Source organism: Vipera berus (genome assembly GCF_964194415.1).
Source record: "Vipera berus genome assembly, chromosome: Z".
NCBI classification, from domain to species: Eukaryota; Metazoa; Chordata; class Lepidosauria; order Squamata; family Viperidae; genus Vipera; species Vipera berus.
In genome coordinates this window covers 112,538,001-112,550,984 of record NC_138205.1, presented here as the reverse complement: position 1 = coordinate 112,550,984, position 12,984 = coordinate 112,538,001, and the positions used below count along the sequence as shown (strand labels likewise).

Here is a 12,984-nt window from a genome sequence, read left to right as displayed (position 1 = left end):
AACTACACATACCCAATTACAGCAACCGTTCCCTATATGTTTTAGCCTCCAGCCCCCTAATCATCTTTGTTGCTCTTCTCTGTACCCTTTCTAGAGTCTCGACATCTTTTTTACATCGTGGTGACCAAAACTGGATGCACTATTCCAGGTGTGGCCTTACCAAAGCATTGTAAAGTGGTATTAGTACTTCACTTGATCTTGATTCTATCCCTCTGTTAATGCAGCCTAGCACTGTGTTGGCTTTTTTGGCAGCTGCAGCACACTGCTGGCTCATATTGAAGTGATTGTCTACTAGGACTCCGAAATCCCTCTCACAGTTACTACTATTGAGCAAGGTACCACCTATACTATACCTGTGCATTTGATTTTTCCTGCCTAAATGTAGAACCTTACTTTTTTCACCATTGAATTTCATTTTGTTAGATAGCGCCCAGTGTTCGAGTCTGTCCAGATCCTTCTGTATCTTACTCTTCTGGAGTATTGGCTATTCCTGCCAGCTTGGTGTCGTCTGCAAATTTGATGAGTTCCCCATCTATCCCCTCATCCAAATCGTTAATGAAGATATTGAAGAGCACTGGGCCCAGAATAGAGCCCTGGGGCACCCCACTACACACTTCCTTCCATGTAGATGCGGTTCCATTGAGGACCACACGCTGAGTACGGCCTGTCAGCCAGCTACGAATCCATCTGGTGGTAATGCTATCTAACCCACATTTTTCTATCTTATCAAGTAGTAGGTTGTGATCTACTTTATCAAATGCCTTACTGAAGTCCAAGTAAATTATATCTACAGCATTCCTGTGGTCCACTAATTTTGTCACTTGGTCAAAGAATGTAATAAGATTTGTCTGGCATGATCTGTTTTTGACAAACCCATGTTGACTTTTAGTGATGACTTCGTTTGCATCAAGGTGTTCGCTGATTTGTTGTTTGATTATCTTTTCCAGAATCTTCCCAGGTATTGAGGTCAGGCTGATAGGTCTGTAGTTTCCTGGATCTACTTTTTTCCCTTTTTTGAATATGGGAACTACATCAGCTCTCTTCCAGTCCTCTGGTAGTTCCCCAGTGCTCCAGGATCTCTGAAAAATATAGCTCAGTGGTTCTGAGATCACATCTGCCAGTTCCTTGAGAACTTTGGGGTGTAATCTATCTGGTCCTGGTGATTTGAACTCGTCTAGGCTGGACAGGTGTTCACTTACCATTTTTTTCCCTATCTTAACTTGCATTTCTATTCTGTTTTTTATGGCATTGGTTTTGGTAGGTTGGACTGTTTTTTCCCTTTGTGTAAAGACAGATGCAAAAAACGAGTTAAATAGTTCTGCTTTCTCCCTATTGCTTGTCACCTTCTTGCCACTTTCCCCCACTAATGGACCAATCATTTCTTTAATTTTTTCTTGTTTTTTATATGTTGAAAGAAGCATTTTTTGTTATTTTTGACTTTGGTCGCAAGCCTTAGTTCATTTTGAGCCTTAGCTTTCCTCACTTCATCTTTGCAGTCACGGGCTGTTTGCTGATATTCTGACTTAGTTATGTGCCCCTCTTTCCAATTCTTATACTTGTCCTTTTTATCTTTCAATTTATCAGAGAGTTCTTTATGCAGCCATGCTGGTTTCTTTTGAGAGCTGTTATTTTTCTTCTTTGTTGGTATTGTACTAGACTGGGCCTTTTATTATCTCACTTTTCAAAATTTCCCAAGCTTCTTGAGTTGTTTTCCCCTTTAGGATTCTCATCCATGGAATTCTTCCCATGGTCTCTCTAAGTTTATTGAACTTAGCTCTTTTAAAGTCCAAGACTCTAGTTTGGCTGTCTTCTATTGCTTGTGCCTCCAAAATGTTGAATTCCAATATTGCATGATCACTTCCCCCCAAGGTTCCTGTGGCTTCGACACCTATCATTTCATCTCTGTTAGTGAGAATTAAATCCAATATGGCTAATCCCCTAGTTCCCTTCTCTACTTTTTGGGAGAGAAAGTTGTCTGCTAGGTTTGACAGGAATCTGTTTGATCTTCCACTTGGTGCAGAGTTTGTCTCCCAGTTGATATCAGGGTAATTAAAGTCCCCCATTACTATTGTGATGTGCTTCTTACATAGCTTAGTTACCTGACTAGCAAAAAGTTCATCTATTTCCTCTGCTTGGTTGGGCGGCCTATAGTATACACCTATGGCAATGTCATTTTTCCCCCTTTTATATTGACCCAAATGCATTCAAGTTTACAGTTTTCGTCATTGTTGTGCTTTATTTCTGTAGAGATAAAGTTATTTTTTATATAGAGAGCAACTCTACCTCCTCTTTTGTTTAGTCTGTTTCTTTTAAATAATTTAAATCCCTCTAGCTGTGTGTTCCATTTGTGGGTTTCATCCCACCATGTTTCCGTAATGGCAACAATATCATATCTGCCCTCATTTACCTGAATTTCTAGTTCACCCTGCTTACTGTTCATACTCTGTGCATTAGTGTATAGACATTTGAGTCTTTTATGACTGACCCTGTGTTTACTTGACCAAAGCCATCTCAAGAGTACATCCTGGCATGAAACCTGACTGAAAAGGGTGTAGACAATCTAGACCAGTTTTTTTTTAGGATTCTTATCAAATGCACATCAACCACCTATCAACAATATGCCCCAGAAAGGAAAGCTTGGATATAGTCTTGGATATAGTTATTGAAACCATTGGGTCCAAGGATGGCCTCTTCAGGAGGGGCACCACCACTTTCAAAGCAGAAGGCATCACCTTCTCCAATAAGGACTAAACTTCACTGAGGGTTACTTCCACGGTCCTTTTTATGGAAAGGGATCTGGATCTAGTAAGCAGATCACTGAACTACCAACATAGTCTACAGGTAGTCCTCGGCTTACAATGTTACAATGGCACTAAAAAAATGACATTACCATTTTTCACACTTACAGCCGTTATAGCATCCTTGTAGTCACCTGATCAAAATTCAGACGCTTGGCAACTGACATATTTATGATGGTTGCAGCATCCTGGGTTAAGGTGATCCCCTTTTGCGACTTTCTGACAAGCAAAGACAATGGGGAAGCCGGATTCACTTAACAAACATGTGACTAACTTGACAACTGCAGAGATTCACTTAACAACTGTGGCAACAAAGGTCATAAAATGGAGCAAAATTTACTTAACAAATGGTTCACTTAGCAACAGAACTTTTGAGCTCAATTGTGATTGGAAGTTGAGGACTTCCTGTACTTCCTTAGGAGTCACTGGCTTAAACTCATCCCACATCATATTACCAGGCTGTGTTGTCGGCCCTGCGAGGTAGACCAGACAGGAAGCACAGCTAAGCTAATTCTACTTTATTGTAAGATTACATTATCAGAATCTTGCAAGTCAGAAAGACCCCCCCACACTGTCTCCTTTACAGCCCAAGAAATTATGGAGGGTCCCTTCTGAACTACTTGTACTGCTTGCATTCTTGCTGCAAGTTAAGTTGCCTTTTATCTGATCCTTGTCTTAGCTGCCTTTCTTTGACCTGTCTCTCACGATCAATCCCATGTGCCATTACAGCAACCTGGAAACCTCAGTCTGTGTTCTCCAGTCATAGTTCAAGTCAGAATGGATTTGAATGATTTCATTCACCAGATAACCTGGCTAATCCTCACAGCAATCCTGGGATTAGGACACCCTGAGCGGAGCTGCAGATGTAATAAGTATGGAGAAACATTGACACTTTGCTTCCCTTAGTCTTCTTCAGATGGTGTTCCTTGATCTGTCCTGGTGTTTCATCTCCCGGTAATCCAGGGAGTACCCTAGGATTGGTGCACATGCAGAATTTGCGTAGGGGTGATGCAGTCCTTGTCTTTGATTCCATTCCAGGTAGGGTCTAGAACAGTGATGGCGAACCTTTTAGAGATCGAGTGCCCAAACCACAACCCCAAACCACTTATTTATCACAAAGTGTCAGGGCTGCTGCAGCATTGTGGTGCCCTCAAGGGGGGCATGGGTGGTGTGGCTGGAGTGAGCATAGCCATCTCGATGTTGCTCATGGGGGATGCCTGTAGGGGCCGGGCAGGGTTGGAGATCCAAGGGGTCTCCGGCGGGTGGGGTGGTATGCAGGAGGCCCAGCATAGATGGGGGGAGGCACACAATCCTAGCTGGGCCTGGGGGGCCATGGCGCTGATGGGGATCTGGCTTTCCCTGCTCGGGGTGGCCTTTGGCTTGCTGGACGTGGGCATGTTCTACCACCTCTACTCGAACTTGCTAGCTGGCTGCTTTGCCTCCTTTGTGTTGGGTGGGGCTGCTGCTCCGGGTGGCGGCCTAATGGACCTGCGCAAGCTGCTGGCAGTGGTGGCACGCATGCCCACAGAGAGGGCTCTGCGTGCCGCCTCTGGCACGTGTGCCATAGGTTTGCCACCACTGGCCTAGAAGCTTGGCCAAATCACCTACCAGATCCTCGGGAAAAATTCCAAGCTCTTTTTGGAAGTCACTTGGGGCAAGCTGATCAAAGAGGCCCGGTCTCCTTGCAGAGAGGGCAACACCAGTGAATCAAAAAGCAATCAGAGAATGATCTGCCCATAACAACGGTTTGTTCTCCATATTCTCCCCTGCTAGATGACTTCTTAACTGCCCTTAGACTACAGCCATATCCAGGGTGCAGCCTCTGGTATGTATTGGGCCATTGGTTACTTGAAAGAAGTCTGTGGTTGTCATGGATGCCACAGTCTCCTTGCCTGTCCTGTATTCAACATTATTAGACAGACTGAAATCTTCAAGCACCAACTACCTCAGGGACTCTTATTGCCAACCCAGCAATGAGAATCTAGGGTCTTGGAAACATTGAAGGGAAGTTAACATGGAATGAATATGTAGTGCAGTTATTTTATTGTTAATGAATATTTACCAAACATCTGTTTCACAAATCATTTAAATCAAGGGTGTCAAACTCGCAATGTCACGTGACGTGTCACGACTTTTTCCCCATTGCTGGCAATGGGGTGGGCGCAGTTTTGCTATGATGTATCTTTTTATGTTATAGGAGATGATTAATCGTAGCGTATGGCTGCCCACTCACTGTCAGTGATTCTGGGCAGCTTGCAAAAGGAAAAACCTACTATACCAACAATAAACAATAACCACTACCATCCCATTCCCTGTTGGCGAATATACCCCTTATTTCTTTTTGCTGCCATAATTGTGTAATTGTTTTATTGTTTGATCAACTGTAAAAGAATTTCTGAATTGAATTACAAATTGACAGTATTCTAGTACTGAAGTAAAAAAAAACTAAATTCATCTACAGTATAGTCATAATGTTTAGTCCTTATTTACAAACATAACAGTATTGCAGTCAGTTATTAGCATCTGCAGCAATCATTACGTGTATGTGTGTGTATATTTTGGACCAAACTTATTTATATAATTATATTGTTCATTGGAAGTAAGGATGTCATCTTATATTAGTAAAAAGGTAATAAATTTAATGTATCAAAGAGTTAAGAAATGGTTCTTCAATACATTGGGAAATACACTTATGAAATTGTGCAATTTATGAAGTATGAGCTCCCTCTCCTGGTAAAAATTAATATTTTTTCTGTAACCCCATGGAAAGAACTTTCAAAGTTAGTAAAATGAATTTGAATTACTGGCTAAATTATGCTGACATTGTTTCCCTAGTTATTTGAAATTTCTAGCAGTGAATAGCTTCATATTTTATAATAATTCAATAATAGTCTATGGACGCGTGAGCAAAAGTTTAAGAATAACTGTTTTTCAAGATTCTTGAAAATTGAATTGACTTTGTGAAATAATGCTTTCAAGCATTTGGATTTTGAAACTGAAAGTTGGAATATCCTTGATTTTATTTTAGTCCAGGCTGGCAACAGTCATATGCACTACAAACTTGCATTTGTTGAAGGGTAGTACCCTCCAAATTGCATTTGGTTATTAATTTGAATTTCCTTCCGTAAACAAGCATCAGTGCTGTCTAAAGCAGGTAAAAATATTAATAGCAGTTTGTGGGGCAGGATGAGAGACGTTGGGCTGCTGAACACTCCATTATAGGATTTCCAGGGCTCTTTTTTCCCCCCCGCAAGTCGTCTTTCACATGTGCATGATAAGACCCCAATACCACCACACTGCTAATGCAGAGTTAAGTACCATTCAGATGACACCTACCTAGGTATTTGCACGCTGGGTCAAATGGTGTAACAATGGTGGCCTCACCTGGAATAGGTTACCCTGAGGACTGTTCTCATGATTTTGCCTACTAGTCTGCAGGACCAGAGATTGCTGTCATTAAAAATAAGGAGAAGGGGTACAGGAATGGGCATTATCTGTGGGGCTCCCCTCTTTAGGACTGTTCAGTGTATTGGATGAGCACTTTCAATACCTCTTAAGTATTCTAAAATTAATGTTTTATCCCTTTTTGTAAATAAGATCTGACATGCATTGGTGTTAGAGGAAAACCATCTGTCCAGAATTTAATAAGGTAGTAGAAAAGGGGGGAAGTGGGAGTGGATGTTTGTGTGAAGTAATTTTAAGTTTCTGCTATTTATAGAAGTAGGTATAAGGTTTCTTTGTTTGATGAAAAAGAAAGATTGGATTTTAAATAGTTGGTTTTAATTTGGCGGTGATGGTAAAGGGAACCGGAACATTTAAATGCTCTCAGCTGTAATGTTTCACTGTAGTAAAATTTCTGCTAGTTAATTTATTTAATACATTTACTGTATATATTCATCCAACTTGCAAGGTATTAGAGACATGCTTAAGCAAAGTTGAATTTTGAAGAAGCAGGTTAGGAAGAATATTGGTGCTTTTTTCACATTGGTGTTGGACGATGTACCTGAGAATACAAGAAAACAAACCAATGAGTCAAACAAGTCAACCCAGAGGTCTCACTCAAATTATCCGCTATGGGCACATTATATGAAGATCTGGGTCTCTGGAGAAGGCCGTAATACTTGGAAACATAAGGAAGGCAAGAGATGAAAAAGAGGACCAGCGGTAAGGAATCCACAGTTGGAGAGCCTGAAAGAATGGATTGTCTTGCAGAAAATCTATATATTATTAGAAGTTAGAACAACTTAATGACAACATAATCCAAAAATTAAAAATGGGATATCCTGAATAAAGTTGATTGAGGAAAGATATGTGGCACTTTACAAGTTTGCTAGGAAGCAGCAGCAGCCTACTCTTTATTATCCCAGAGGGAACGGTGCAGAGTAATGACCAAGTTCAAAGGAAGCAGATTCTAGTTAAATATTTTTTTTGGGGGGAATATAGATAGTCCTTGACGTCCGACCACAACTGAACCCAAAATTACCTTTGCTAAGTCAGACAGTTGTTACGTGAATTTTGCCCCCTTTTATGACCTTTCTTGCTACAGTTGTTAAGTTAGTAACATGTTTATAAAGTGAATCTGGCTTTCCCATTAACTTTGCTTATCAGAAGGTCACAAAAGGCAGTCAGATGACCTGGGACCTTCATAAATATAAGCCACTTGCCAAGGATTAAATTTTGATCACATGACTATGGACGTAAGTGAAAAACAGTAGCAAGTCACTTTTTTCAGCGCCTTTGTAATTTTGAATAGTAACTAAACAAAAAAACTAAGTCAAGGACCTCCTGTATTCAGTATTTAAAGCTGATCAACTGTTGTATCATATATTAAAGGTGCTAATAAACTGTTTTTCTGGATGTATTCAGATAGTATCCGAATAATTGGATGCTTTGATTTGGATTCCTGCATTGAGCAACAGGTAGCAGTCATTGCTCTGAATACTATTGTTTTACTGCACTAGCCCCCTTAACCACTAGATGGCATAGGCACTACAGGAGCCTGAGAGGTTACTAAGGGCCTGGTGGAAATTCAACATTCTGTTGTACTACACATATTTCACTGTTTCCACATGGTAGTTGCCAGAAGAATCTGATACAGTGTGATATAGAAACAAGATATAACTGGAATAATGAGATTTCATTTTGATTTTTAAGGCCTTTTAAATGTCTGGTTTTAACAGTCCTATTGGGCACTGTAAATGCCTCAGGTGCAGTTGATATTCCTTTTACATTCCTGGCTTTTGGCTGTGTTTTTATGGAAAAACACATTGAACTTCAGTTGAAGAATATTTGATAATCCCTCTTAGAACATACTATAACAGCTGGTATTTCTGTGTTGTAGCAAATCTGTTCTATGCAGTAGTTAGCAATACTATAAGCTGTATTCTGCTGCAAAATAAAGCATTTTTAAACCAGTTCACCATAAGAAGCTTCAATAAAAAATGTAACTTAAGTTATGTGTTTTGTGGAGAAAAATATTTATTTCACTTTAAGCTTTTTACTGGTAATGATTTCAGCAGGTCATTTACTGTACTGCATATATACCACACAACTCTTTAAGACATTCTGAAAGTAAATATTAAAGTTTTTAATCAGAATAAAAATGGTAAATGGTATCTATTCTTAATAGTTATTTTCTAAATTTGTAGGACTTTCATTTTTAAATAAATTTTATTAACTTTGCAAAGAACCCAAAGACAGCTAACAAGTTAATGAATAATCCAGCGAGAAATAATGAAAAGCTGTTTGGTTTCAATTAGCATTTTGATTCCTTAATAACTATAATTTTGGGTCCAAGTTTTAATTTTAATTTTTATTTTTGACTTTGCTATGTGTGTGTTACATTTATACCAGGAAAAGTGAATTGATGCTTGCAATGCTTGTACGTACGCTTTGTCCTTGGCCTGATTTCAGGTAACTTTTAAAAACTTAATCTGTAGAGATATTTATACAAGGTTGCATAAATGGAGTTGTGCGTAACAGCCATAATTCAGTGCAGAATTATGTACACTCAAGAAAACATAATAATCCATAACATAGGGCATCTGCCTCTTGAATATTCTGTATTACTATTTTTTTAAAAAACCTCAGATTGAAAATTTTTAACTTCTGTTTTATAAACAGTTCCCTTGTATGAAATAAGTCCTAACTATTTTAAAAGGTTTTAGAAAAGAGTATTCAGATGCTGAAACTGATTGTTTAGGAAAACCCAAAATTACATATTTACACTTTGTTTGGAAACAGTATACAACAAGTAAGGTGTATCATTCATAAAATAATGCTTTAAAGCTAATAATTTAAGTAATACAGTATGAACGTGGCTAAATTCTCCAAGCTGAGAACATATAATGCTAGAGTTAGCTTGGGGATATATATATATATATATTCATAGTTTTTGTTGACATGCCAAAAAAAAGTTCATACTTTTGGCTTTATTCTTAACTCTGTGATTACTGTATTCTACTTAGAAGATTTCAATCAGTTTAAACTACATTTTAGAAGTATATTAATATTTTAGTCTGATGGTACTCTTAGTAATTGCTTCTGACTTGGCCCACTAATATGTTCCTTGGTGCTTTCCAGTGCCCATGCTACGTGTAATAAATATCCTACATAACTGAGAATGAAACAAGGTGATTGTACCAATTTTTTTCCTAAGAGCCATTTTAGAAAGTGGTAGAACTAATTATAATATCTGAATTCAAGGGGCTTTTTCTTAAATAACTTGCCAAAAAACAAGCTAATTTTGAAAATGTACAGATTATAACAGGCGGTTGTTTATGGTGATACTGAGCTGCCATCTTGTTAAATCAAGATTTCCTTGCATGTTCTTTGACACACTACATTCATACGCAGACATGAGTAAATGAAACATTGTAAGAATAATGCATGTGCTATTTTAGGATTCTATAATAACATCTTGTAATGGTTTAAATAAATGTATTTCAAATTGCTATCATTTAGTCACTTGCAGTTTTTAGTAATCTAATTTATCCACACTTAAATGCTTTCAGAGTACTTGTCTAAACGTTATTGAGGAAGGTGTTGTCAACAATTGAAGTGAAGTACAACCTTCCAACTGAAGTTCTTAAGCATGCCAGCTTTATCAACTGGATCTAGTGGTGATGCAGGTAGGGTTCCTGGTTTTCTGTACATTATTAGCTGTTAGTAACTGTTTAGTAACTGTTAACTACTGGTTATTAAGTCCTGTGTAGTTATCTGTATATCCAATATCTCATGGTAAACACAAATGTGGGTAGGGATCTGCATCCATACTTAGATATGCTCAGCTGTATATATCAAGCTCCTGTACAAATAATCTCCCATATGTCAATCTCATTTGTTTTATTGAATTAAGTTTTATGTATAAGAAACCAATCCTCATAAATGAAACAGTTTGGTATGACTTTTTTCTACCAGTTGTATCAATCAATTTGAAATTAACTAAAAATTTAAGGAAAATTGGCTGATTATAACGCTATATAAGCCTAAGTCATGCTGTATTTGAACTTTGTAAATCACTTGCCTAACTCAAGTAAACTTTTAAGCCCTGTATTTTTAGGGGGGGAAATCCGCTTGAAGCAACATTTTTGAGTGGTTTCATGAACACATTCATTAAGCATGTTCAATACATTTAAATTTTGAACTATTTGGAGCTCAAAACATTTTCAGAATGGTGAAAATCAATGCTCAGAACAGCCATTTTTACATTCAAATTGGGGCATTTCAGATTTGAGGTACTTTGAATTCAAAATTTGTTGGATGCTTTTGTAGTTTCCTTATTCTGCTAGGAACAATATAGAAATGGCTTGCTATTACCTTCTTCCTTAACGAGTGGTTGTTCTGTAATTAAAGCATTATGAATAAAGTTGCATGGTTATCACTTACAATTTAATAGTACAGTTCAACGTTTTTAAAACATTTGAATTTTAGAAAATAAAAGTATAGCCTCTAGGCAAAAGTAGTATGGGTCAATTGACCTCACAATTTTCCGATTTCTTTCCAGTTAGTTTCATATTTAGATTGTACAGCATCCTGAATAATAGGAGTCATCTTAAAACTTTCTGAAATAGAAATTAATTGAATTTTAATTAATCTTTGTGAAAATGCCAAATTTACATGTTAAGATGTTTTGATCTATTAATTCATTAAAAATTCGGTGAGCTTAGTGATATATTCTTTGAGTTCATTACCACAAATTACATTTGTAATGTTGAAGCATTAGCCTGGCATGGTTCAAAAATCTGATAAAGTAATTAACAAATAAAGGGAGATAACCACTTGTCATTGTATTGATTTAAAATCTCCCAGACATGATTGTAATACATAAAAGTGATGGAACAAAATGACCATATTTTTTTATCGTTTAGGTTTATTTTATAGCTTCCACAGACTAGTTCTAATAATGAAGCTATGAAGGATATGACAAAAATGGTGATATTAAATTTCTCTAGACTAATAGTAAAATTTTCCATTCTGATGTCAAGAATGTTGAGCATCTGGACTCTTGAGTAGTTTACCACGTGAGCACTTTCCCCATTTTTTTTAGCCATTTATTCTTTTCCTAAGAACTTTCAATCTTAGGTAGAAAATTGCAGTAACAGAAACTAGTTTCTAAAATTGGAAAATATATTTTGCGTTGATCATTTTCCAGTATTTGTAAAAACTATTTTATTATATGTCTCCAAATATGCAAGGCTGTCCATGTATTCAGTAAAATCATTCAGGAAATTGGTAGTTTAAATGTAATATAGGTAATGTTTATCATTCTATGTGGTACTATTGTTTTGTTCTCTGAACCGTCATCCTGTCCCCAGCAAGTTCCTGTATTAACTATTTCTAAAAGCTATATGTCTTGTTGAGGCAAACTTCCTCAGACTTACAAAAACGGTATTATAGTGAATATTGAGTGCAGATAACATACGTTTTCAGTAGCAGAAGATCCATGTAATTATTCTTTTGCTGTTATAGTTCCATCAATGAACTGGATTTTGTGGCTTAAATTGCTGAATCAGTTCTAAAAAAATTCAAAGATCCTATAGTTCACTTCTTAAATAAACAGTAATTCTAGATGCTTATGTTTATTTAATGAAAATAGATGATAGATAGATAGATGGATAGATGCAGACTGTTACAATTCCATTGTAAGTGTAAAAAGCTACAATACTGTGAGTTAAGAAGAAGGTGGGTGGAGGAGCAAAGTAGCTAAGTCCTTGCTGATTGGACCCTCTTTGCTTTTAAACTGCCAGAGGCTGCTGGGAAAAGCTACAATACTGTGAGTTAAGAAGAAAGGTGGGTGGAGGAGCAAAGTAGCTAAGCCCTTGCTGATTGGACCCTCTTAGTGTTTAAACTGCCAGAGGCTGCTGGGAAAAGCTACAGTACTGTGAATTAAGGAGAAGGTGGGTGGAGGAGCAAAGTAGCTAAGCCCTCATATAACTAAAAATCAAAAATAGTGGTGGTACATTCAGGGCAAGTGCATCTGAGATTCCTTTCATCTCAGCATGTCTAGCTTAGTTCAGTGCAACACTTGTGTTGCAGCTGTCTTTCGCAGCACTCTTTTCAAACTGGGAAATTGTTCTATCTACACAAATCACTAGTCTACAAGGACATATTTATTTAGGGTCTGTAATCTGTGCTCTTCAGGCAGAAATTAGGTGTTCAGTTCAGCCCTCCTACTCTACTGAGCCTCCGCGCTATCAGCTCCCTCTACTGCAAAGATCCTGCAGGAGAAGGGCAGTGTGGACAACCGTGGGATCTGGCAGAGTGAGAGCTGGGAACCATAAACCCAAAGCTTTCGCTGTGTCCCTGCATAACAGATACAGTGCCCTTGCTGACCTTAATAGGGACATTAAGGAAACAGGTCAAGGTAGTTGTGATCATAACTCAAATAAGCAGGGGACCATGGTCCGAGATGAACTTGTTTTTGACAGGGAGAAGTGCGAATCAGGTATTACACATCAGTCATGCAAGAAAAGAAAGGTACCCCAAAAGAGAAGCCACCTTCTGGTTGGTGATTCAATTATAAGGGATGTAAATTTAGGAAAAGATACAGAGATTTCAAAAGAGGTCAGGTGTCTTCCAGGTGCTATTGCCAGTAGGGACAAGAAGCGTATTTTCAAAATAGTCAACAATGCCAGCAATGACTGTGATGTGGATGCTATTGTACATCTTGGCACTAAAGATCTGT

The 12,984-nt window shown here is 37.9% G+C and overlaps 1 protein-coding gene across 3 annotated transcripts in view; it reads left to right on the top strand.

The window, feature by feature from the left end:
- The window catches only part of MPP7 (MAGUK p55 scaffold protein 7), an 89,239-nt gene that overhangs the window by 12,532 nt on the left and 63,723 nt on the right, over positions 1-12,984 (top strand). For all 3 annotated transcript variants that reach the window (XM_081346362.1, XM_081346363.1, XM_081346361.1), the window contains exon 2: positions 9,812-9,928. In XM_081346362.1, coding sequence (XP_081202488.1) covers positions 9,892-9,928 — 37 coding nt within the window. In that variant the 5' untranslated portion in view covers positions 9,812-9,891. The remainder of the gene's footprint in view (positions 1-9,811; positions 9,929-12,984) is intronic.